Source organism: Cardiocondyla obscurior, linkage group LG04 (assembly GCF_019399895.1).
Source record: "Cardiocondyla obscurior isolate alpha-2009 linkage group LG04, Cobs3.1, whole genome shotgun sequence".
NCBI lineage: Eukaryota > Metazoa > Arthropoda > Insecta > Hymenoptera > Formicidae > Cardiocondyla > Cardiocondyla obscurior.
In genome coordinates, this window is record NC_091867.1 from 548,681 (window position 1) to 573,163 (window position 24,483).

Genomic DNA, 24,483 nt, shown 5'->3' on the forward strand with positions numbered 1-24,483 from the left:
TAAAAAAGTACTTATTACTCTTTTTTTCTTATATAGTATGAGCTGGAGTATAGAAATCCATTACGATAAAATATCTTCTACACAATTAATCTTGAAGAATTACTGAGAGCTTCAGTTTTAATACGTTATTATTTTGCACTTAACAATTTTATATACATTATCCTCACCACCACCACCACTTTTAATATAAAATTATACTTTTCTAGTGGCGGTGATTAATCTATAATTATACTTTTGTAATGGTGAAAATTAATCTAAAATTATACTTCTGTAGTAGTGATGACCACACGTAGACGTTTACATTGCAATAAAAATACTTGTTTGTAGGCACGTGGCTGATATAAAAAGCAAATTTCACAGTTTTAAAAAATTATGTTATATTTCATTATTTAAAAAATATTTGCATAAACATGCAGCTGTTACCATGATGTCATTGAACATGCTTAAAAATGCTAACCTATCATAAGACAATTAAATATAGTTTTATAAAATAAATATCAAATATCATGCGTTGAAAAAATACTGGTGCAGACACGCGCTATGAAATCATTTTGTTGAAATCAGCATGTTAAAAATGCAAACCTAGCAGTATACTATGATAATAACATATAAAAGCTATAAAGGATTACACTTGAGCATCAGAAATGTATCACATCTATTAGCATGGGCGCCCAAAGAATTTTTTTTAGGGGGGGCACATCTAGATTGACAAATATATCCGTTATATTACTTATATTTATACGGACTTTCGTTTCCGATAGCGTAGCGAGTGGATGCATGTATGAGCGTGTGAGTTCAGAGTAAAAGTTTTTTGGGAATAAAAAAGTGTTTAAAAGCAAAGGGTGGTTTTGTGGGGATAGAGGGGAAGTTTTTAGGGAGGGCAATTGAAGGGAAAGGGTGAAGGTAAAAATACAGGGAGAAATCTGGGAAAGTATAAGGCGGAGTTTTTTGGAGGTTAGGTTGGCGGTGACGGGGAAAAAACCGTGTGTAAGACAAAGGAAAGGAGGAAGGCAAGGGGCTGAAGGAGAGAGTAAGAGGTAACAAAGACAAAGAGAAAAGAGATAGAGCAGATTTGGAAAATGAGTGACCAGGAAAAGGAAAATGTGGAGAGTGGAAGTGAGAAAAGAAAAGGGGAAAAGAGAAAAGAGAAAATAAAGAAGAAAATGGGTAGACCAGCAAAGGTAGAAATGTTAAGAAGGAAAAGGTCCAACAGCTTGCCAATTATGGAAGCATGGAAGCAAGGGAAGAAGAGGAAGGAAAGGCAGGAGAAAAAAGACGAAATAGAGGGTTTGGAAAGATTTAAGAAAAGTGTGAAAGTTTATAGATCGCCGGTGAAAACGATGGAAAAGGAGGAAAAATAGGGGAAGGGGGGAAAGAAGGAATAGGCAGGGAAGGTTTTGAGGAGGTGATAAAGGAAATGAGAAGCGGCTTCGCTAGGATTCAAGCACAAATGGAGGAGGTCAGAGAAATAAAAGTGCAAATAAAAAAGGAAATAGAAGAGACTTAAAAGAAATATGGAAAAAAGAGAAAATAGGATTGGAAAAGAAAATAGACGAAATGGAAAAAAGAATCAAGGAAGAAACATATGAAGGAGGGAAAATGGAAATATCAAAGAAAATGTGCGGAAGAGTTCTAAGTTTAGAAGAAAGAACAAAAATGCTGGAGATGGGAAAAGAGAGGGAGAAAAAAGAATGGAAGAAGAACAATCTGTTACTAAGAGGGATAAAAATAAAAGGAGAAGATAAAAAGGTATTGAAAGAACAAGTGGAAGAAATTTTTGGGGTAATAGGAGTGAAGGCAAAGATAGAAGATGTGAATAAAATAGGAGGGATGAACAGAGGAGGTTTCGGGATGGTATGGGTAAAATTGGAGAGTTTTAAAGAAAAGTTGGAAATATTGAGAGGTAAGGGAAAACTAAAGGATAGGACGGAGTGGATAGGAGACGACTTAACGGAGTATGAGAGAAAAGTAGAATGGTTAATTAAGAGAGAAGCGGACAAATTGAAAAGAGAGAAAACAAATAAAGATAGGATATAAGAAAATATGGATAAATAAGGAAATGTGGTTATGGGATGATATGAAGGAAGAGTTAAGAAAATGGAATGGTGCGAAAACGTTTGAAGCAGAAGGAGAGAAGAGGAAGAGAGTGACAGTAGAAAAAATGAATGTGAGTGAAAAATTATTTGGGTGCGTGGATAATTTTTTATAATAAAAACTCTTTTATTCACAAAACACTGGTTTATATTTGGTATATATTTTACACTCACTTCATAGAAAAACATAAAAGAATATAGAACGGTATTTAAGGAGGTTTTAATATGTGACACGTCTGTACCCGACGACGACTCGTTTTCAAGTGAGTAAGTCCCGATATTAGTTTTATCGTTGAATCATTTAAGGGGCTTCCCGGTCCTTTGTCTTAAGAAGTTTATTCCCTTTCTTATCTAGTTGTCACAAGGTCACGTAGTGTTTCCAGTCTACTAGGAATTATTTATTTGTAAATTGATTCGGTCTAATTTAAAGTTAAATTTATAATTAATGTTTGAAACGCATATATTTTAACACTCCTCTTTAAATTTATACTTTAAAAAAAATAATTATATAATTTTTAACAAATTTCTGAATTTCTTAAATTTAATACTACCAAGAGATTTAGTGAATATATCTGCTAAGTTATCATCAGTATTTATTTTAATAATATTAATTATTCCTTGACTATAATTTTCATGAATGTAATGTGAATGTACTTCTATATATTTAGAATTTTTAGTTAAATTTCCATATTTTGCTAATGCAATTGCTCCTGTGTTATCTTCGTATATTTTTACTGGTTTATCTATAATTTCTCCTAAATCTCTTAATAGGTTTATTATAATTTTTATTTCGCTTACAATTTCTAATAACGCAACATATTCGGCGGCTGTGGATGATTTCGTTACACTTCCCTGTTTTCTAGATTACCAATATATAGTATTGCCATAAAACTTAATCACATATCCTGTTGTGGATTTTCTATCTACTATGTCTCCAGCCCAATCAGCATCAACAAAGCATTCAAGAGGTTCATATGTTATACCCTTTTCAAACGTTAGTTTCAGATTTCTCGTGTGATATAAATATTTTAAAATTCTCAAAGCATATTTAAAGTGTGTATCTGTATATGAATTTTGAAAACGACTAAGATAATTAACGCTATAGCTTACATCAGCTCTTGTTCCGGTACTTATATACAGTAATGCTCCAATTATATTTCTAAATTTAATACTTGTATTTACTGATTGTGCTGGTTCTAACTTCAAATTTTGTTCCATTGGAGTTTGGAATATTTTTGAGTTTTCTATATTATATCTTTTTGCAAGCGATTCTATATAATCAGATTGATCTAAAGTCATTTTATTATTATTTAAATCATATATAATATTTATTCCTAAGTACATTTTTATTTTTTTAAGATCTTTTAACATGAATTTTTTAGACAATTCTTCTTTAATTTGATTTATTTTAATTAAATTTTTTCCGCAAATTAGTAAATCATCCACAAATGCTATTAAGTATATCTTATCATTATTACAATTTAATATATAAAGACAATAATCATTGTTGCTTTTTTCAAATCCTAATTTACTTAAGTAATTATTCAAACACTCGTACCATAATCTTGGGCTTTCTTTTAACCCATACAAAGCCTTATTTAATTTGCATACATTTTCTGTTCCGTCTTCATAACCTTGTGGTTGCTTAATATATACTTCAGATTTGATATTACCATTTAAAAAAGCTGTTTCAACATCTATCTGAAATATAGACAATTTATTTTGACAACAATAGCTTAATAGAAGTTTTAGAGTTTGTATCTTTGCTACCGGTGAATATATATCTTCTAAATTTTCTTCCTGTTCAAATTCTCGAACCACTAGCCTAGCCTTTTTTAAATTATTCGGTTTCTTTGTAAATATCCATTTTACACTTAAAATTTTTTTATTTGCTGGTGACGGAACTAATTCCCATGTTTTATTTTTCTTTAAACATTCTATTTCTTTATTCATGGCTTGTTTCCAGCCGTCTGCTTCCTTTGAGTTTATTGCTTCATCATAATTAAGAGGACTGTCCGCACTTACATAGTTAACATATACAAAATCTGTCGCAATATTGTCACCATATCTATCAGGTCTTTTCCTATTTCTTGATGATTTCCTAACTTCATTCTGTCTTCTAAAGCTTTGATTTAAATCCAATTCTTCATCGGAACTAATTATTATTGTATCATTACCAAAATTAGTATTATTATCTTCTTCTTTGCAAGCAACGTTATTATCATTATTACTATATCCAATTAAATTTTCTTCATCCTCTATAATATCTACGTGTCTAGCGATTGTTATTTTATTATTTATTAAAACTCTGTATCCTACATTTTCATATCCTAATAATAGACCAAGATCGGCTTTACGGTCCCATTTTGAGCTACGCTTTTCATCCGGTACCCTTACAAAGACTTTACTTCCATATAAACGTAAATTTTTAATGTCTGGTTTTATTCCTGTTAAAATTTCATAAGGTGTCTTTTTATTTCTGTATTTGTTAAGATTCTATTTTTCAAGTATGATGCAGTTTTAACTATTTCTGGCCAAAATTTTTTACTTAAATTTGATTCGGTTAACAAACATCTTGCCATATCCATTATGGTTCTATTATAACGTTCAGCTGTACCATTTAATTGATGAACATATGATGGACACGGTTCTATTATGAATCCTTTATTTCTAGCAAAATTATATATATTAATATATTCCCTTCCATTATCACATATTAATTTTTTAATTTTTTTACCAGTTAAGTTTTCAATATTATTTACGTAATCGACAAAACAATCATATACTTGCGATTTAGATTTTATTGTATATATTCTTGCTGCTTTACTAAAGTCATCAATAAAAGTAAGAAAATATCTTTCTCCATTTATACCTATTGTCTGGTGAGGACCATTTAAATCAGAATGTATAATTTCTAATAAATTTTTGGCTTTAGTTCTTTGATTTTCAAAAGGAAGGTTATGCATTTTATTTTTAATACAAGTAGCGCATTTAAATTGATCAGATTCTAATTTATCCGGTATTCCATTTACATATTTATTTTTACACATGTCCTCCAAATATTTAAAACTGACATGACCTAATATTCTGTGTAATCTTTCTTTTTGGGTGATAGCATTATTTACTCTTAATGTTATGTTTGATTCATTATGTATTAAAAAACTTTTTAATTTATACAATCCATTGTCTTTATATGCTACGGCAATTAATTAATTTTTTTTACTATAAATTTTTGTTGTATTTCCAGCTGCTATTACTGTAAAATTATTTGTTATCTTTGTTACACTTAATAAATTTTTATCCATTTCTTTTACATAATATACATTAGTAATTAATATTGGTACTTTTGATTCATGATTTATAAAGATTGTTTTAATATTTCCTATTTTTGTTGCCTGAATACATCTTCCGTCGCCTATTTTAACATCTACCGGTTTTTGCAAAGTTACAAATTTATCAAAAAATGCATTATTATTTATAATGTGATCGGTACAGCCGCTATTTATCACCCAATTAATTTCTTTTTTGTTGCAAAAATTTACCTCCGTATTCATAGTTTCTATATTTTTCCTACCTTTGTTTATTTCAGTTTCGAAGACGCTTGATTCGCTGGTGTTGGTTTCGCAATTACTGTCTCTATTATAATTTCTGTTTTGATTGTATCTATTGATGGCTTGCATGATTCTTCTTCCTCTGGGGTTGTTTATTTGACGTGGATTAGAATATCCTCCTCTTTCTCTCGGAACGTATTCTTGGGTGTTGAAATTATTTCCTCTATAGTTAAAGCTGCCCCCTTCTTGCGGATACACTTGTTCTATTGAATTTTGAGTTTTAAAGTTTCCTTTTGATCCAGTTGCACGACAGTTTGCTTTTAAATGTTCGGGTTTACCACACTTGTAACACGTTTTTTTTCTATATTCTTTCTTTCTCCTTTAAAGGCACTTGATTTTGTCACATTCCTTTCTTGTTCAGTTTTGTCACGTATTTCCTACATCTTGATTTTGTTTTTGACAAATTCACATGTCTGGTCTTGCTCCCTTACAGCGTCAATTAAATCTCCGACATAACTTAATGACTCGGGTAACGTACGTAGCATGTAATTCAGTTTTTCTTTTTCCGTCACTGTGATACCTGATGATTTTAACTCATTTATTAATTTTTCGAAGTCTGTAAAATATGCACTTTTCATCATAATCCTTTAGCTTTATTTTTTCTAGCCTATTTCGCACACATATTTGTATCGCAGTGGATTCTCTGGACTACATTTCATCAAATTTTTTAAGAATATTATAAGCCGTTTCTTCATTGCTCACAAATTCGAGCTGTTCATTGGATATGCCGCAATAAATGTAATTCATGGCTTTAAGATTACTGTCGGCCCATGTTGTTGAATTATCAGACGATAGCATTGGTCTGATTGCCACTTCATCACATTTTTTCAATTTTAAATAGAGTAGTATCCGCTTCTTCCATAAATTGTAATCTTGTCCATTGAACTGTTGAATTTTGATCTCTTCAGTCATTTCTTCGTCTTCTTGTTCTTCTTTTATTCTGAACTCAGTGTTTGATTTTTGTTGAATGTTCTTTTTAATTTTAACTATTTTTGTAATAGCTCCTTTGGTTATTTTTTTAATATTGTTCCAGTCAACTTCGAAACCAAGTTGCATTCACTTTTACTGTGGTAAACACCTTTTGATTTATCAACCACGTTCTGCTACCATGAAAAATTATTTGAGTGCGTGGAAAATTTTTTATAATAAAAACTTTTTTATTCACAAAACACTGGTTTATATTTGGTTTATATTTTACACTCACTTCATAGAAAAACATAAAAAAATATAGAACGGTATTTAAGGAGGTTTTAATATGTGACACGTCTGTACCCGACGACGACTCGTTTTCAAGTGAGTAAGTCCCGATATTAGTTTTATCGTTGAATCATTTAAGGGGCTTCCCGGTCCTTTGTCTTAAGAGGTTTATTCCCTTTCTTATCTAGCTGTCACAAAGTCACGTAGTGTTTCCGGTCTACTAGGAATTATTTATTTGCAAATTGATTCGATCTAATTTAAAGTTAAATTTATAATTAATGTTTGAAACGCATATATTTTAACAGTGAGTTTTTAAAGAAGGGCGGAGAAAGAGAAGAAAAAGAGATAAAAAAAGAAGTAAAAAAGGGATTAAATTATGAGAAGAAAGAAGGAAGAAAAGGAAGAAAAAAAGATAAAAATATAATGGAAGAGAAAAGGATAATGAAAGTGGGATTCTGGAATGTGGCGGGGTTAGGAAATAAGGATGAGGAGTTCTGAAAAAGATTAGAGGAGTGGGATGTAATTTTTTTGTGTGAGACATGGATACAATCTAGAGGTTGGAGTAAGCTGAAAATGCGTGTGCTAAAAGGATATGAATGGGAAGTAAAAGGAGCAGAGAAGATTAATAAAAAAGGAAGGGCAATAGGGGGCATAGTGATGGGATGGAGAAAGGAATTAGAAGGGAAAATAATTTTAGGAAAGGACAAGAAAGAAGGAGTATTGAGACTAAAAATAAGGAGTGGAAAAAAATGGTGGAAAATTGCAGGAATATATGTAAATGGGGACTTGGATAAGATACTGGAGGAGATAGTAATGTGGATGGAAGAAAAGGAGGAAGGTGTGGGATGCATAATAGGGGGAGATTTTAATGTGAGAACAGGGGAGGAGGGGGGTTTATGGGAAGAAGAAGCAGAAAAGGATGAAGAAGAAAAAAAGAGGAGATCAAAAGATATAAAGATAACAAATGAAGGAAGGAAGTTTTGTAAATTTTTGGAAGAAAGGGGGTGGGGAATACTAAATGGATGTATCAAAGGGGATTAAGAGGGGGAATGGACATACGGGAGAAAGGGGTAACACGGTGATTGATTATGTAATAAGTGATGTGGAATCAAAGAGTAAGATAAGGGAAATGAAAGTGGGGGAGGATATAAAATCGGACCACTTTCCGTTAATAGTGAACTTACGAAAATGTGTGAGGAGGAAAAAAGGAGAAGGAAAAGGTAAAAAAAGGAAAAGGATAAGATTAAACTAAGATGAAGAGGAGAGAGAATTGTTTAAAGAAAAATATGGAGAGGTGAAAGAAGAAAAGGATAAAAATGGAGAAAGTTGGGAAGGATTAGGTAAAAAGATAAAAGGGGTTAAAAAAGTGGTTAAAAAAGTAATGAAGAAAAGAAGAAAAGAAAGAAAGGAACAAGCAAAGGAAGTGTGGTGGGATAAAGAATGCAGAGAAGGCAAAAAGAAAGTAAAGGAAGAATTAGAAAAATGGAGAAGAAAAGAGAGTAATGGGGAAGAATATAGGAAGGCAAGGAGTATATATAAGAAGTTATGTGAAGAGAAAAAGGGGATAGAGAAAAATAGATGGGAAAAGAAAATAGAAGCAGTTTTGACGGAAGGAGATGTGTGGAAAATAATAAATAAAGGAAGAAAGAGAAAGCAGGGAATAAATGAAAAAATCGAATTAAAGAAATGGAATGAATATTTCAGAGAAATGCTAGGAGGGGGTAAAATGGAGGATAGAAGGAAATCTGGAAGAAGAGCGGAAAGAGGATAAAGAAGAAAAAGAGTTGGAAAGAGATAAATTCGAAAAGGCGATAAGAGGATTAAAAAAGGGAAAAGCAGTAGGAAGTGATGACTTAGAAAACGAAGTATGGAAATGGGGGGGAGAAGACGTGAAAGAAGGACTATGGAAAATTTGTAGAAAAGTGTGGAAAGAAGGTGGAATGCCAAAGGAATGGAGGGAGGGTATTGTAGTACCAGTGCTGAAAAAAGGAAAAGGAGAAAAGGTGGGGGATTACAGAGGAATAACACTGACGTAAACGGCGTATAAAGTCTATGCATCAGTGTTGTCTGAAAGATTAAGGAAAGATATAGAGGATAAATGTATATTACCACAAAGTCAGGCGGGTTTTCGGAAATACATGGGAACAATAGATCAAATTTTTATTTTGAATTTTTTAATTAACAGAAAGATTGAAGAGAAGGAAGGAAAAATTGTAATAGCATTTATAAATATGAAGGCAGCGTTTGACTCTGTGGATAAAAGAAAGCTAGTGGAAGCTATGAGGAAAAGAGGAGTAAAAGAAGGTTTGGTAAAAAGATGTGAAGAAATATTAGAAGAGACGGTATGCAAGGTAAGAGTGAAAAATGAGGAAGGAGAAAGGTTTTGGACTGGAAGGGGAGTAAGACAAGGGTGTCCGCTAAGCCCGAGTTTGTTTACAGTGCTATTGGCAGACATAGATGAGGAATTAGAGAAAGGGGGTGGGGTAGAATTAAAATTAAAGGAAAAAAGATTTTCTCGTTAGCATATGCGGATGACGTGGCACTGGTGGCGGAAAATGAGGCTGGGATGCAGGGTATGATAAAAACCTTGGAAGAATATGTGGAAAGAAAGGGTTTAGAAGTGAATGTAGAGAAAACAAAGATATTAAGATGTAGGAAGGGAGGTGGAAAATGGAAGAAGGTAAAGTGGAATAGGAAGAGAAAGGAAATTGAAAAAGTAAAGAGTTTCAGATATCTTGGTTATATGGTCATGAGAAATTGAGACCAGAGGGAGCATGTGAGAGAAAGGATTAAAAAGGCAGCAAAGGTAATGGGAAAAGTTTGGAGTTTAGGAAAGAATAAATTTGGAAAAAATTGGAGTAAAAGGATATGGTTGTTTGATAGACTGATATGGTCTGTGGCAAATTATGGGGTAGAAATATGGAGGTGGAGGGAAAGGGAGGAAGTGGAAAGTCTGCAGGACAGGTACTTAAGGTGGCTGTTTGGTGTGAAAAGGCAAGTACCGAGATATATGATAAGAGAAGAAGTACAAAGAGAAAAGTTAAGAGGTAAAGCGGGAATGAGGGCTTGGAAATATGAGATGAGATTGGACGAAGGAAGAGGAGGAGAACTAGCAAGATGGTGTTAGGAGGAAATTAAAGAAAAAGCAAGGGAGGGAAAGGCAATAGGAAGATGGGAAAAGAAAAGGGAAGAATATTATTAAAAAATGGGCTGGTCAATAAAAGAAGTGGAGGAAAAGAGATTAAAAGGGGAGCTGAGGGGGGAAGTTTTAATTGAAAAAGATAAAAAAATTCAAAGAAAAGAGAGAAAAGAAAAAATAATGGAATCAAGATTTAATAAGTTTTACAAAAGAATTAAGAAAGAGGGGGTGCCAGAATATTTGGAAAAAGGGATGGAAGGAAGAGAGATGAATGAGAATAGCAAGATTCAGATTAGGAAATGAAATGAAGGGGTATAGATATTGGGAAAGTGAAGAAGGAAGAAAATGCAGGATGTGCGGAGAAAACGAAGAAACATGGAAACATGTATAAACAGATTGTATAGATTGGGGAGAGGGGAGAAATTGGGAGAAAGTAATATAAGAAATTTTGGAAGAGGAAGGAAAGGGAGAAGAATGGTTGGAAAAATTGAAAAAAATAAGGGAAGGGATGGGTATAAATAAAAGTATGAATGAGTGAAAAATTTGGAGACAAAATTGATTAAAGAAAAAGATAAAAAGAAAAAGCATCGGAAGCGACGGTCCAAAATGAATAAATGGGAAAAGTATGGCATGATCTGTAGGTATGGGTGAATGCGGTCTCTCTCTCTCTCTCTCTCGTCGGTGCGTTTTTTGCGTAGTCTTAAGAAAAGCGTGCGAAAAGGCGGAAAAGAGGCGTTATTTTCTGTTAGGGTTATTATAGGTAAAAGAAGGAGATGAAGGCATGAAGAAAGAAGAGAAAATGTAAAAAGAAGAAAAAAAAATTGTAAAATAATAATTGGAAATGGTTGCATGGGTTTAGAGATGAGTAAAAATAGAAGGAAAGGTTTTTAAGTATAAATTGTAAAGGAAATAAGAAGAAATGTAAAAAAAATGGAAAATGGAATGCATGGGTGTGGAAGTGATTAGTGGAAAAAGTAAAATGTAGTAAAGTAAAATAAAGTAGTAATAGATGTAGAAATAAAAAAATGTAAATATGTAAATGAAACGAATAGTCAAGTGTACTCCGAAAGGAAAATAAACACTATTATTATTACTTATATTTATACACTTTTTAGTTTTAAAGCATTCTTCTCACCGCGACAAGGTAAGTGTAAATCGAGAAAGGTTTTTGTGTTTTTTTTTGCGTTTTTTAAATTTTTTGTTAATTTTTTAATTTTTTTTATGTTTTATTAAAATTTTAATTTAAACACATTTTTTAAGAATTAAAGAAAATAAAACTTTTAAACTAAAAAATAACATTTTTTTACGGAATTAAATTATTCGTCATTTTTATAAAAAAAAAATTAATTTTTTTTCATTTTCAGCAAATTTGTTTATAATTTTATTTATAAAACTTTCTTGGTTATTAGCAATCATTTGTCTATGAATGCTTAACATACACAAACCACTACTTTGTGATTCAGACATTGTAGAACAAATCCATGTTTTTACCCTTCGTAATGTGCTGAACGATTTTTCTACTGTTGCTGTAGTAACTGGTAATGATAATGACTTTAGTAGTTTATTTTAAAATGCAAGAACAAATTTGGCAACTTTATATATTATATTATATTATATATATATATATATATATATATATATATATATATATATATATATATATATATATATATACTTACTTGATAAATTGACAGATGTCGAAAAAGCCAGTTTAAGTCACAAAGATCGTAAACGGACTAAACATTTTATCTTTTGTCAAATTTATGTATAATACATTATCGACAATATTTACAATATTGTTACGCCCGGTATACGGAGCAGCATGAAGCTGCCGGCTCGCTCCGAGGTTTCGGTTCTCCGTTGCCAGGGGAACGAAGACTATTTATTATGGTTAAGAAATGACAGTTCTGCCCGTGACTTAGTTCGGTGCGGATGTCTCTGTATTTGGTTAAAGTTTGATTAAACCTTTATCGTTCCTTTTTCTTAAACCGTCTCTTTTCTTTCGCGGAGTCCGAGTGCCGCGGGTGAGAGAGTGCGAGAAGAGTGAGTGTGAAGCGCGAACGCGGAGACGTTCGCTGACCCCGTTCCCGGCGTAACAATATTTTTAAACAATCGATAATAATAAACGATACTGAAAATGACTTTCAAAACAAAACAATACTGAGTGTAAATAGTGTGAAAAACGATCTACGGTTCTATTTCTGTGAAGGTATTGTTATTAACTGTTATATTCGTGATAATTTGAGGGAATAATAATTATCAAAAAATGTTCGTATTGCAGGGTTCCTCGCACAGAGCAGGAGAGACGCATCTTTTCCAGACTCTATGTTCTGGACTGACGAGTCGACGTTTACGCCAAGCGGCGTAATTAATTTAAGGAACCGCCTTTACTGGTCGGATGAAAATCCTCATGTTATTAGACAGGGAGCTTTTCAATATCGATGGTCCATAAATGTATGGGCGGGACTCATTGATAATCATGTGGCAAGTACAAACAGAAAAAAAACAATTATTTTATTAAATACTCTGTAACCAAAATTTACTTTTATTTGTATTAGATTGGTCCATATTTTCTTTCACCACGTTTAACCGGCGAATTTTATGAATATTTTTTGGACACCGAGCTTCCTGTTCTTCTTGAAAATATTCCGCTGGCAACAAGAAGAAACATGATTTACCAGCACAACGGGGCACCGGCTCATTGGAGTGGGGGAGTACGCCGACTTTTAGACGCACGCTTTCGCGACAGGTGGATCGGTCGTGGTAGTCCAATTATTTGGCCACCATGATCGCCAGATTTGACTCCATTGGACTATTTTTTATAGGGACACATAAAAAACTTAGTCGAGCCCCAGCGAAACGGCACTGTAAACAACGTACGCGAGGCCATCGTTGCGGCCTTTGCTACCATTACGCCGCATATGGTCCAACAAGCAACGCAAGACGTTGTTCGAAGGGCCCGACTCTGCGTGCAACAAAGAGGAGGGCACTTTGAACAATTTTTAAATTAAACAATGACAGTGGATTAGGCCTACCGGGGATACCACGATAAAAAAACGCACTATGCTATCTACCACTAGGTAGTGAGGAAATAATAGCACATCTTAATATTAATAATTTCCAAATATTAAAAATACGTTTTATTTATGTCCGAAATCCTAAAGACAGCATATGTTAATGTTAATATCGTGCTCTCGGAAACGCGGAAACATTTAATTGTTTGTCGGCACGGTATCATATGATCGCGAGCGCATTCGTTTCATCTTTGCCGCAAAGACTTCAATACATGATTGTTTCTTTCTGAGTTGACTCAGATTATATCTTTAAAAACACCGTCGCCGCCGCGGCCGCGGCCGGCCCCTAAGTTGCTTAGAGCTCATTCGCCGAACCCGCTCGCCAATCAGTATTATTCGACTCGGCTACTTTCTGCAGAAAACTAAACAATGCCATCGCCGCGCCCAGCCCATAGATTTCTTAGCGTTCATTCGCCGAGACAATAATTTTTATAAAATCAACGGTTACGAATTTTGCATAATTGTATAGGACTTTTCGTCTTGAAATATTCTTGTCTACCCCAAAATTTCGGGAGTGACAAAACGAACCGGACACCCTGTATATTGAGCCAAACAAATTTCTGGAAGATGTGCGAGAAATTGTGTTAAAACATGTGTTAAATGTTATGCACCATCACAACAGTGTAAAAATAAATGTGGTGTTTAATGGAGAATTTGTAGCGGGTGATAAAATCGCAAATAAAAGTGTATGTACTCTCGAAAAACTGTGAACTTATTCATTCAAACGATTTACAAAATTGGTATAATTCACACATCATCGAGCCTGTTCTTGCTTCTTTAGATGAATTTCAAGAACGTGATAGTAGCTAGGCATTGTCACGCATACAGAACTTGACTGTAAACGTGAATAAATACAATCCATTGCAAGCGAGATGTTTTATTGAATTACCACGAAAAATTAAATTAAATAGAGCGGTAATAAACACAATCTAACTGACAATGCATGTTTTGCAGGGTCAGATGTGGCCGCTTTATATCCCGCTGAAACGCATGCTGAACGACTAACATCGTATCTACATTATACAACAGTATTAAATCTTCAAGACATCGAGTTTCCAATATCCTTGAAACAAATTAAAAAATTTGAAAATATTAATAACATTTCTATCAATGTGTATGGTATTAAAAAAAAGCAATTCTACTAATACAACTTACGAAGAAAAAGTGTAAGAGGCACATTCATTTGCTGTACATTCAACGGAACAATGATGTTGGACATTTTTCCCTGATAAAAAATCTCTCACGTCTCATGAGCTCGCAACTGAGCAAGAAGAAGAACAAAAAATATTTTTGTGAGCGGTATGTTCACGAAACATCTTTCATATGATAATATATATAAAAGTATGCAATACTTGTATTTATTATTTTAAATGTCTACATTATTTCGGATCATGCGAAAAGTTGGATATTCACAGCGTGAACTGTGGAAGAATCAACGATTGTGCGATTATATTGCCACGTGATGACAAGAAATGGCTAAGATTTAACAATTATTGCCGTAAGGAACAATTTCTATTTATGGTGTACGCCAACTTGTAATGTATTCTAGAAAAAACGAACACCGATTTAACGGCATCTACACACACGCATTAGCATCATAAGGTGTTCAGCATAGGCTACTATGTGCACTGTTCGTATAACGATTCGCTGTCGATGTATAAGTTCCATCGCAATAACAACTGTATCGAGCTGTTTGTCGAAAAACTGAAAAATTTAGCACACAATGTAAAGACAATTTTGTCAACTAATGTGCCCATGACCGGTTTCACTTAAGGAAAGTGTGAAAATTTCAAAAAAGCTACACATTGTCATGTATGTGAAAAACCATTTGCACATGATGATACACGGGTACGCGATCATTGTCACTTGACCAGTCGATACAGAGATCCTGCACATTCAAACTATAATTTAAATTATTAAGATTCAAATTTTATTGCAATAGTTTTTCATAATTTATCAAGATACAATGCGCATTTTATTTTTAAAAAAATTGTGACAACAAAGGAACTGTAAAGCTACGAAGAAACTGTAAAGATTCTTCCAATAACAAAGGAAAAATATATATCATTTAGTAGCCGGTAAATGAGATCCGCACTGAGTGTTCCTATGAGTTTTCACTAATGAGTTTACTGAAGTTGAGATCTGTCCGTCTGATTTATATTTTAGAGTCCGCAATGAGTTTAAACTGAACGCACAATTATATTAATTATGAGATCACACGCTGCGAAGTCTGGTGAGCTACTGAACACGAAGTTCAACACGCCTCGTGCTGCAGGATGATGTCTTCCAGATGATTCTTGGCGTGTTGCACACGGCGAGGATGATCTGGATGAGTTGCACTAAAGACAAAGCGATGAGTGATCCAATGAGTGACGCAATGAGTAAGATTCCTACGAAGATCACACTGCACATTGATGCACACGAAATGATGCTTGGCACAGCTAAACCGACAATGATAAGACTCGAGCCGGCAACACCTTCGAGAATCGGAGGCAATAATCGAACGACGGATCGATATCGATTCGTCACCGGCGATCGGCCACGAGGTGCTGCCCCGCGGCGGTAACAATTATCATTATGAATTCAAATCTTTAAACAGTACGCCTCGCGAGTCGATCGTGGAAAAGATACAAAAAAAATTAAAGGCGTCAAAAGTAGTGTAGTGTAGTTGCTAAGTAGTGTAGTTGCTAAGAAGATAACGTTTGACGATTACGTGCGATGTTTGAATGAGGAAATTGAAATGACTCAACAGCAGACGTGTATAAGATCCAAGCTGAATGAGGTGTACATTATAAGCGAAGAGAAAACTGCTTTAAGTCCATATAATAATAAACAATACTTTGTGTTTGATTCAACTGAAACATTGCCATGGGGACATTATAAAATACCATTATAAACAAAAAAACTTTATATATTTTTATTATTTATACCGTAATTATATGTATGTAAGTTTCGTGATCAGAAACTTAATCCGTAGAGGTATTTAGAATAGTAGCAACAATGAGATGTAGTTACTAAAAACTAAATTAATAATTTTAAACAGCATCACGCTAAACATAACATAACAATAAACGAGTACTTAATCACCTACCTAAATCTATACAATTGTTGTTACTTCTAATATTATTAGCAATCGAATTACGATGCTTCGAGCTCGAAGCCGTATAATCTACTGCCTGTTTCGCTGACAATGCGAAGCGAATCATGTGGTTGTCGTATAATCGATGTTGAAACTTTTGTTTAGGGATGAATTAAAAGGAAGGAATGTAAAAGAGTATTTTAATGAATGATTAAAAGTACATAACAAGGGGAGATATATGCGTGCCAGTTGCCAAGGCGAGACTAACTACCTGCTAATAGAGCGTACGCGAATAAAGCCTGTGCGAATAAAACGGGACAGTCCCTTGCAGGATATATGATGCTAAGCGATTATTTCAAGGCCCTTGGCGTCTGGTTACAGAGAAAAATACTACTAGGAAACGCTCGATAAAATATATATAAAATACTATCGTAATTTTATTATTTCAACACTCCCACCTTTTGAGAGCGTCTAAATTTACCATTCCCATCTTGGAACGTAATTTCTGAAAAATGTCTTTACTTAAAATTTTAGTGAAGATATCAGCAGCCTGATCTTGAGTTGACACATATTGTATACCGATTTCCTTGCTGGCGTATTTTTCACGAATGTAATGATAACGTACGTCGATGTGTTTTGTTCTTTTATGAAATTCCGAGTTTTTAATAAGTTTTATTGTGCTTTGATTGTCAACGCAAATAATGGGTGGGTCAGGCCACTGATAACCGTTATGAGTTAATAATAATTTGATCCATAAAGCCTCTTTTACGGCCTCGCATGCCGCAATGTATTCCGCTTCCGTTGTACTAAGTGACACGGATCTTTGTCTTATCGAGCCCCAAGTTATTGCTCCGTTAGCCAAAATAAACAAGTACCCTGAGATGGAGCGTCTAGTTTCACGGTCACCGGCGTAATCCGCATCTGAATACCCGTATAGATTGTTGTATTTATTCAAACCATTGTACATGATACCGAAATTAATTGTGCCTTTCAGATAGCGGAATACATTTTTTAAGGCTTGCCAATGTTGATTATTGTAACTAGAAACGAAGCGACTTAAAAAGTTAACTATAAACGCAATATCTGGGCGCGTGACATTTCCTAAGAATAATAAGCATCCGATCGCTTGTCGGTACGGAATCTTATCGTAAAGTTCACTTTCTTTTGCTGGAGTTAATATTATTCCCAAGTCTGCGGGTGTTTCTTTAGTCTTTGAATCTGACATGTTAAACCGTGCAAGAATGCGTTCAATATAGGACCTTTGGTGTATGAAAATTGTTTTATTATTTCTATCTCTGATTATTTCAATTCCTATGTAACAGTTTACATTTCCTTCGGTTACCTTGAAGCTTGATTTTAATTCTGTTAATATTTTGTTTAGTGTTTCTTTAGACGTTGCCATGATTAAACCGTCGTCAACATAAATTGTCACGTAGACCTTGTCAGATTCAAAAACATCAGAATAAACACAAGGGTCCGCCTGATTCTGTATTAAATGGAAACGCTTGAGGAATTGGTTGAATTTATTATTCCACTCTCGCGATGCTTGTTTGAGTCCATAAAGTGTCTTTTGAAGTTTGCAAACCATATCCGTTGATGGTGGATTTACTCCTTGAGGTATCTTCATGTAAATTTCTTTGGTGAGAACTCCGTTTAAGAATGCGGTTTTTATGTCAAATTGCGCGATCTCAAGGTCTTTTTTTTGCTGCGATTGCTAACATTGTTCGAATTAAGTCATATCTAGCCACCAGTGAGAAGATTTCATTATAGTCAATTCCTTGTTTTTACGCATATCCTTTTGCACAAAGTCGGGCTTTAAATCGCCGATCGCCGTTTGGGGTAGATTCTTTGAAGACCCATTTGGATTCTATAGTTCTTTTGTTTGGTGGTGTCTTTTGAAGAATCCAGGTGCGGTTGGTTTCATGTGCCAATAGTTCTTCTTTGATTGCCTTTTTCCACTCTTCAGCGTTGTTTCCCATTGTTGCTTCTTCGTATGAAGATGGCTCGTTACATTCTAACAAATTTGCTTCATATCGACTTGATGGCTTAACTGTGTTTCTGTCTCTAAGAAGTTGTGCGAATTGCATGGGGTTGTCTTCCAGAAAATGTTGATCTTCGGGGATGTCTCTTCGTGGAGTTGTCCTCCTCGGGTCGTCTTCCTTTCTTGAAGTGTAGTAACGCGGGCTGCCTTCTTCTTGAATTCTTGGTTGCTGGTTTTCTTCGTCTTGGGTTTCTTCAGCATCTTCTTGAATGTTTGTTTTCTGTTGGAATGGCAGGTTTACTTCACTGTTTGCTTTTGCAGGATCGTCATCGTCGTCTGTTTCGTGTATCATTACATCCCTGGAGATTATGATTCGTGAGTTTTTTGGGTCATATAATCTGTAATTTCCTGAATCCGATTGGTATCCGACGAGGATCAGTTTTTGTGATTTTTGATCCCATTTCTTTCTTGATTCCTTGGGTACGTGAACATATGCGTCCGATCCAAAAATTCGTATGTGATTCAATCGTGGTTTTTTGTTTGTCCATAGTTCATATGGCGATTTTACTTGGTTTGCTGAAGTCGGTGTTCGATTTAAAATATGGCAGCTAGTATTAACTGCCTCTGCCCATAGATAAACAGGTAAGTTCTTTGCATGCAGCATAGTACGTGCAGATTCAACGAGTGTTCTATTGTCTCATTCAGCTCGTCCGTTCTGTTCCGGAGTATATGGAGCGGTTGTTTCAAGGATAATTCTCTTCTCACGGAGATAATTTGACATTTTTTCGTTGCAATATTCTCTTCCATTGTCGGTATGGAGTACTTTTACCTTCTTCTGGAACTTATTTTCGATCAGATTAACATTTTCTTTTAGTTTTTCGGTCACGTCGGATTTATGTTTAATAAAATATATTATACGATACGCCGACCGATCATCCTTGAAGCTGACGAAGTATCTGGATCCCCCTATTGAGTTTTGCGACATTGGTCCGCATACATCGCTGTATATGACTTCTCCTAGTTCCGAGTTTCTTTTAGCGGATGACTTAAATGGCAAACGATGTTGTTTTCCGTACTGACACGCGTCGCAGAATGCGTCTTCGTTGAGGATCTTGTCATTTGGAGTTTCGCTTATAATTCCGCTTCTGCAGAGGTCGTTAACATATTTGTAATTAATGTGACCTAACCGTTTGTGCCACAACTTTAACTTTAAGCTAATGGCCAGATTCGCGTTTTCCTTTGTTTGAATTTTAATGAACATGCGAAAAAGATTATTAGCCTGCTTTATTTCTTGTGCTCTCAAAATATGATCCTTGTACAAGCTGACATAATTATTTCAAAAAAGAATTTGATAATTTTTATTTGTACACGCTCCGATTGAAAAAAGATTTTTATTTAAGTCAGGCACATAGAGCACATTTTCTAATTTACCTTGTATCCAGTTTCCGTTTACGAAAGTTTTAATATAAATTGTACCTTGTCCTGCCACAACGCAAGGTGATCCGTTTCCCAATGATACCTGATTGTTGCCGTTTGATACCTCGTAAAAATCTGCAAACCAGTCGCGATGAAAAGTCATGTGCTTGGATGCTCCGCTGTCAAGCAGCCAGATGTCTTCTACTGCAGCGTTTATAAATTCATCCTCTTGAAATTCAGTGACAAACGCGTTCAAACTACAGGATTCACTTAACGCCTTGTCCGAAGCTTTGTTGTTCTTTTCTTCGTGCGTGCTATGTCCATTGTTTCGATGCCTTCCGTAAGAGCTGGTTTTGATAGCTTCGTCTCGTTTCTTTTTACGACACTCCCTCGCGAAATGTCCAGGCTTTTGACAGTAAAAACAGGTTGAATCTTTCTTTGCGCGTTGTAAAAACTTTTCTGGATTCACTTGTTGTCTTTGTTTATTGAATGCACTAGATTTTCCATTCGCAATTGTCAACGCGTTGTCTGACGAGTCCGTTGCGTTCATCCTGTTCTCTTCCTTGATCAGGCGCTCCATCAGATTGCTCGTAGTTTGTTCCTTTGTGCTTACGCTGTCCCACGCTGTGACAAATGCGCTGTATTTTGCAGGAAGGCTTCCTAATATTTTAGCCATCATCGTGATATCTGACACGGGTTCATTCACATCTTGCAATTGTCTCGCTATGTTTTCAATTCTCGCAATATGTTGAGTCACGCTGTCGTTCAATCCTATTCTGTAATCGTGAAATCTCGTCATCATCACCAGCTTGTTTGATGCCGTTTTCTGTTCATAAAGTCTACTCAGTCGATTCCACATATCGGCCGCCGTCTCGCATGTCAGTAGAAATTCTAGCTGCGAGGGTTCCATAGTTGACGAGATGATTACCATTGCCTTTGCATTCCTCTTGTCCCATTCCTTTCCATTATCCGTTGTTCGAATTTTTGAGCCATCCACAATTGATGTTAATCCGTTTGCAATAAAGGTGGCATTAATTTGAAATTTCCATGCTTGGAAATTTGTTCCATTAAATTTAGAGATACTCCTCAGATCAATTGAATCCGGCATCTCTGAGTTGTTTGAAGACGAGAAAACTGCACTGAATTCACAAACACCTCACGAGGATTGATTAACACGGTAGCGCACACTTATTTGAAAGGTGGCCTGGGCCCATAACCTGTTGAAACTTTTGTTTAGGGATGAATTAAAAGGAAGGAATGTAATTAAATGAGTATTTTAATGAATGATTAAAAGTACATAACAAGGGGAGATATATGCGTGCCAGTTGCCAAGGCGAGACTAACTACCTGCTAATAGAGCGTACGCGAATAAAGCCTGTGCGAATAAAACGGGACAGTCCCTTGCAGGATATATGATGCTAAGCGATTATTTCAAGGCCCTTGGCGTCTGGTTACAGAGAAAAATACTACTAGGAAACGCTCGATAAAATATATATAAAATACTATCGTAATTTTTTTATTTTAACAATCGACAGTATCGTACAATAAAGTTTTGGCGCTAGCGCTTAAACTTACATCTCCCTTCCTAAGTCAGAGGGTAAAGCTTTATGTATAAGGTACTAGTTTACTAGTATGGAACAAGTTTGATTCGTTTTTTTCTAAATCTGCTATCTATTAAATAAATTGTATCAGATATTTTATCTTTAATTCTGTAGGGTCCTGACTTTATTGTGTCTAATTTTCCTTTGTTCAATTTATTTCCGTGTTGAATATAAACTAAATCTCCAATTTTATAATCTATTTTTATTACTTGTTTATCATAATAGGTTCTATTTTGAATGTGTATTTTCTTTGGATTCTCTAATGCTAATTTTTTGTTATTTTCTAAATTGTCCATTTTATTATCCTTTAGATTATTCGGTATGAAGATGTTATCTATTCCTGTTGACAAATAGTTTGGAGTAAATCCTGTTGAGCTGTGTATGGTGTTATTATATTCTTTTGTGCATTCTTCTGCTATTTTAGGCCATGATTTTTCTTTATTATCATAAATTTTACATCTAATTCTATTTACTAGTGTTTGTTTTGTTCTTTCGTTCAATCCATTTGAGAAGGCACAATCTACTGCAGTGAAAATTAATGATATATTTTGTTTGTTTGTAAATTGTTTGAATTGTGCAAAGTTTATTCCCGCATATTAATCTGTTAAAATGGTTAGAATTTTCCCAGTTTTTTCTACTCTGTTTACTAGATTAATAAAGTCTTTTGCAATCTGAGTTTTGGGAGTGTTAATATAAGCAAATCTAGTGAAGTGATCGATAAGTAAATGTAAATATCTTTTTGTACTTCTTTCTTTAAGACCTCCAATTGTGTCCAGCGACATTATTTTGAATGGTTTTGTCGCTGGACCTAACTGTGACAATGGGGCTTTAAAACATCCTATTCTAAATTTGTTCTTAATGCATGTCTCGCAATTTCTACATATAGTCATATATGTCGGCTGTCAAAAAAAAGGTTTTGAGGTTTGGTTTTTTAAAGTAAAACATTGCGCGCGCACAATTAATTAATATTGAAGCATGTTTCAAGGTTTGACTTAATTGCTATTTTATTGAATTAATGCGCGCGCGCCTGTATTGTTCTAGTTTTTTAAATAAAATTTATGACATATGATTAAGGTTAGTTGTTTTGAGTCGATGTGTCCCTGTTTTATATGTATTTTTTTTATTAATGAGACACCAAAGTCTTCTGTTATCCATATTTTTTTTATTTATTAATTTATAAATGATTTTGTATATAATTTCACTTGATTTATCTATTTTAATCAATTTTTGGTTTTCTATAATCTCTTCAATTTGTAAAATATTTGCTGTCTTTATTACAGATTCCTTTTCTGGACTTTCATGTGACTCCAGTACAGGGTTTCTTGATAAACAATCGGCTTCTATATTTTCTTTTCCTGGATTGTAAACAATATCGAAGTGAAATTGAGATATGTAATTTAGAATTTCTATTAAATCTGGATCTTTGCCAGTTTTAATATTGAAGTTCTCTAATGGTCTATGATCTGTAAAAATGACAAATTTTTTTTCTATTAGATAATATTGCCAATAGAGGATTGCTTCTTTTATTGCTAAGCATTCTATGTATATTGCTTTTTTTGTTTTTTGAGTTTTGTTCAATTTTTTTGAGAAAAAGAATACTGTCTTTAAAGATTTATCTTCTTGGGGTTGTTTTAATATTGCACCCACTCCTTCCACACTGGCATCTATAAATAAATATATTGGTGCTTTTTCATCAAATATTGCCAGAGCTGAAGTTGAATATAAGTATTCTTTTGTTTTAATAAAACTGTTATTACATTGTTGTGACCAGTAAAATTCGACATTTTTTCTTAATAGATTACGTAGTGGGTCCAATAGTATCGTGTGTTGAGGTATATATTCTAAGTAGAAATTTATTTTCCCTAGAAATTGTCTCACTTATTTCTTTGTCTGAGGTACCGGGAATTTCTTTATTGCTATTAAGTTATTATTTATCGGTTTAATATAGTTGTTACCCATTTTATGACCTAGATACGTAATTTTATTTCAGGCGAATTGACATTTTCTTTCGTTCAGCTTGAATCTTTGATCTTTTAATGCTTTTAACGTTTGTTCAACGTGTTTTATGTGGTCTTCGTAGGGTTTTGAATATACAAGTATGTCGTCTATGTAGTTTACTGCAAATTTATTTAGTTCTTTATTCCTTATGACACTAGACAGAATTTTTTGAAAAATTGCTGGTGCATTTTTGTTTATCCATGAATTGTGCGAATTATTCAATCCTAACCACTTTACGTAAACATTATTTCTTTGTTTTCGTAACACTTTCTCAACGAGATACACGTTAGAATTTTTTACGGGAAGAAATTCATGTTCGCAGAATCCACTATCAATAGGTTTTCCAAGAAAATCCTCCAACAGGTACGTTACGGGATTAGTTTTTTGCACTTTGATGATTCTAAACATCTCCGTTGTCCAGTTTGGTGTATAACTCTCTTCATATAATGTTTTGAACTTACTCACACGTATTGAATTACTAACTTTGAATTGCGCTGGAGCAGCAATCTTTAGGTGGTTGTACAATTTCGCCAAAAGCTTATCAGCGTTTTCTGGAGTAATATCGATAGGCCGCATGCTGATAGTTCGATGTTTGCGCGTGTTATAATCCAAAACAGGACGCTGCAACGAATTGACCCACTTATAACTTCCATTAAGTGTAAACATTTTCCATTTATCATTTTTAAGTGTTTAATTGAAACGCTCAACAACTGATACTTTCATTATAGAGTACGTGGAATAGTGATTACTACCATATTTTTTTAAAAGTTTCTGCACGTTTGCATTGTAAAATTCTTTTCCTCTGTCAGTTTGAAGATTATTCGGACACCTTTTATCGTCACGAAGTATCTTTGCAATTATCGTAGCAACTTTGATACTACTCTTCGTTTTTAACGACACGGTCTATGCATGTTTGCACAGCACATCGATAACTGTTAATATGTAATGGTAACCTTTGTTGACATGTGTGTACGAGCGCATCTCGACCAAATCATCTTGCCACAAGTCATTATACCCACGTACTATGACATGTCTCCGTAGAAAATTTTTTCTTGTTGAAGTATTTGATTCGTTTACCAACTACTGCTTCTCAGAACTTTCATTGTCGAACATGTTAAAGCTTCAAGATACGTTGTATAACAAAAACAATATAAACGGCAACAAAAATGACAACGGCAACGGAAACAGTAAACGGCAACAGAAGCAGTAAACGGCAACAGAAACGCCAACGGTAATAGTAACGATTGTGGCTCTAATTATCCTCGCCACGAATCGTGTTTAGAATAACACGCAC

The 24,483-nt window shown here is 34.3% G+C and overlaps 1 protein-coding gene across 1 annotated transcript; it reads right to left on the bottom strand.

Moving 5' to 3' along the window:
* Nucleotides 1-23,177: 23,177 nt before the first annotated feature.
* Nucleotides 23,178-23,855, bottom strand: LOC139102097 (uncharacterized). Its single transcript, XM_070655762.1, has one exon. It carries the CDS (start codon nt 23,853-23,855, stop codon nt 23,178-23,180), a length of 678 nt encoding a protein of 225 aa, XP_070511863.1.
* Between the last annotated feature and the right edge of the window lie 628 nt (nt 23,856-24,483).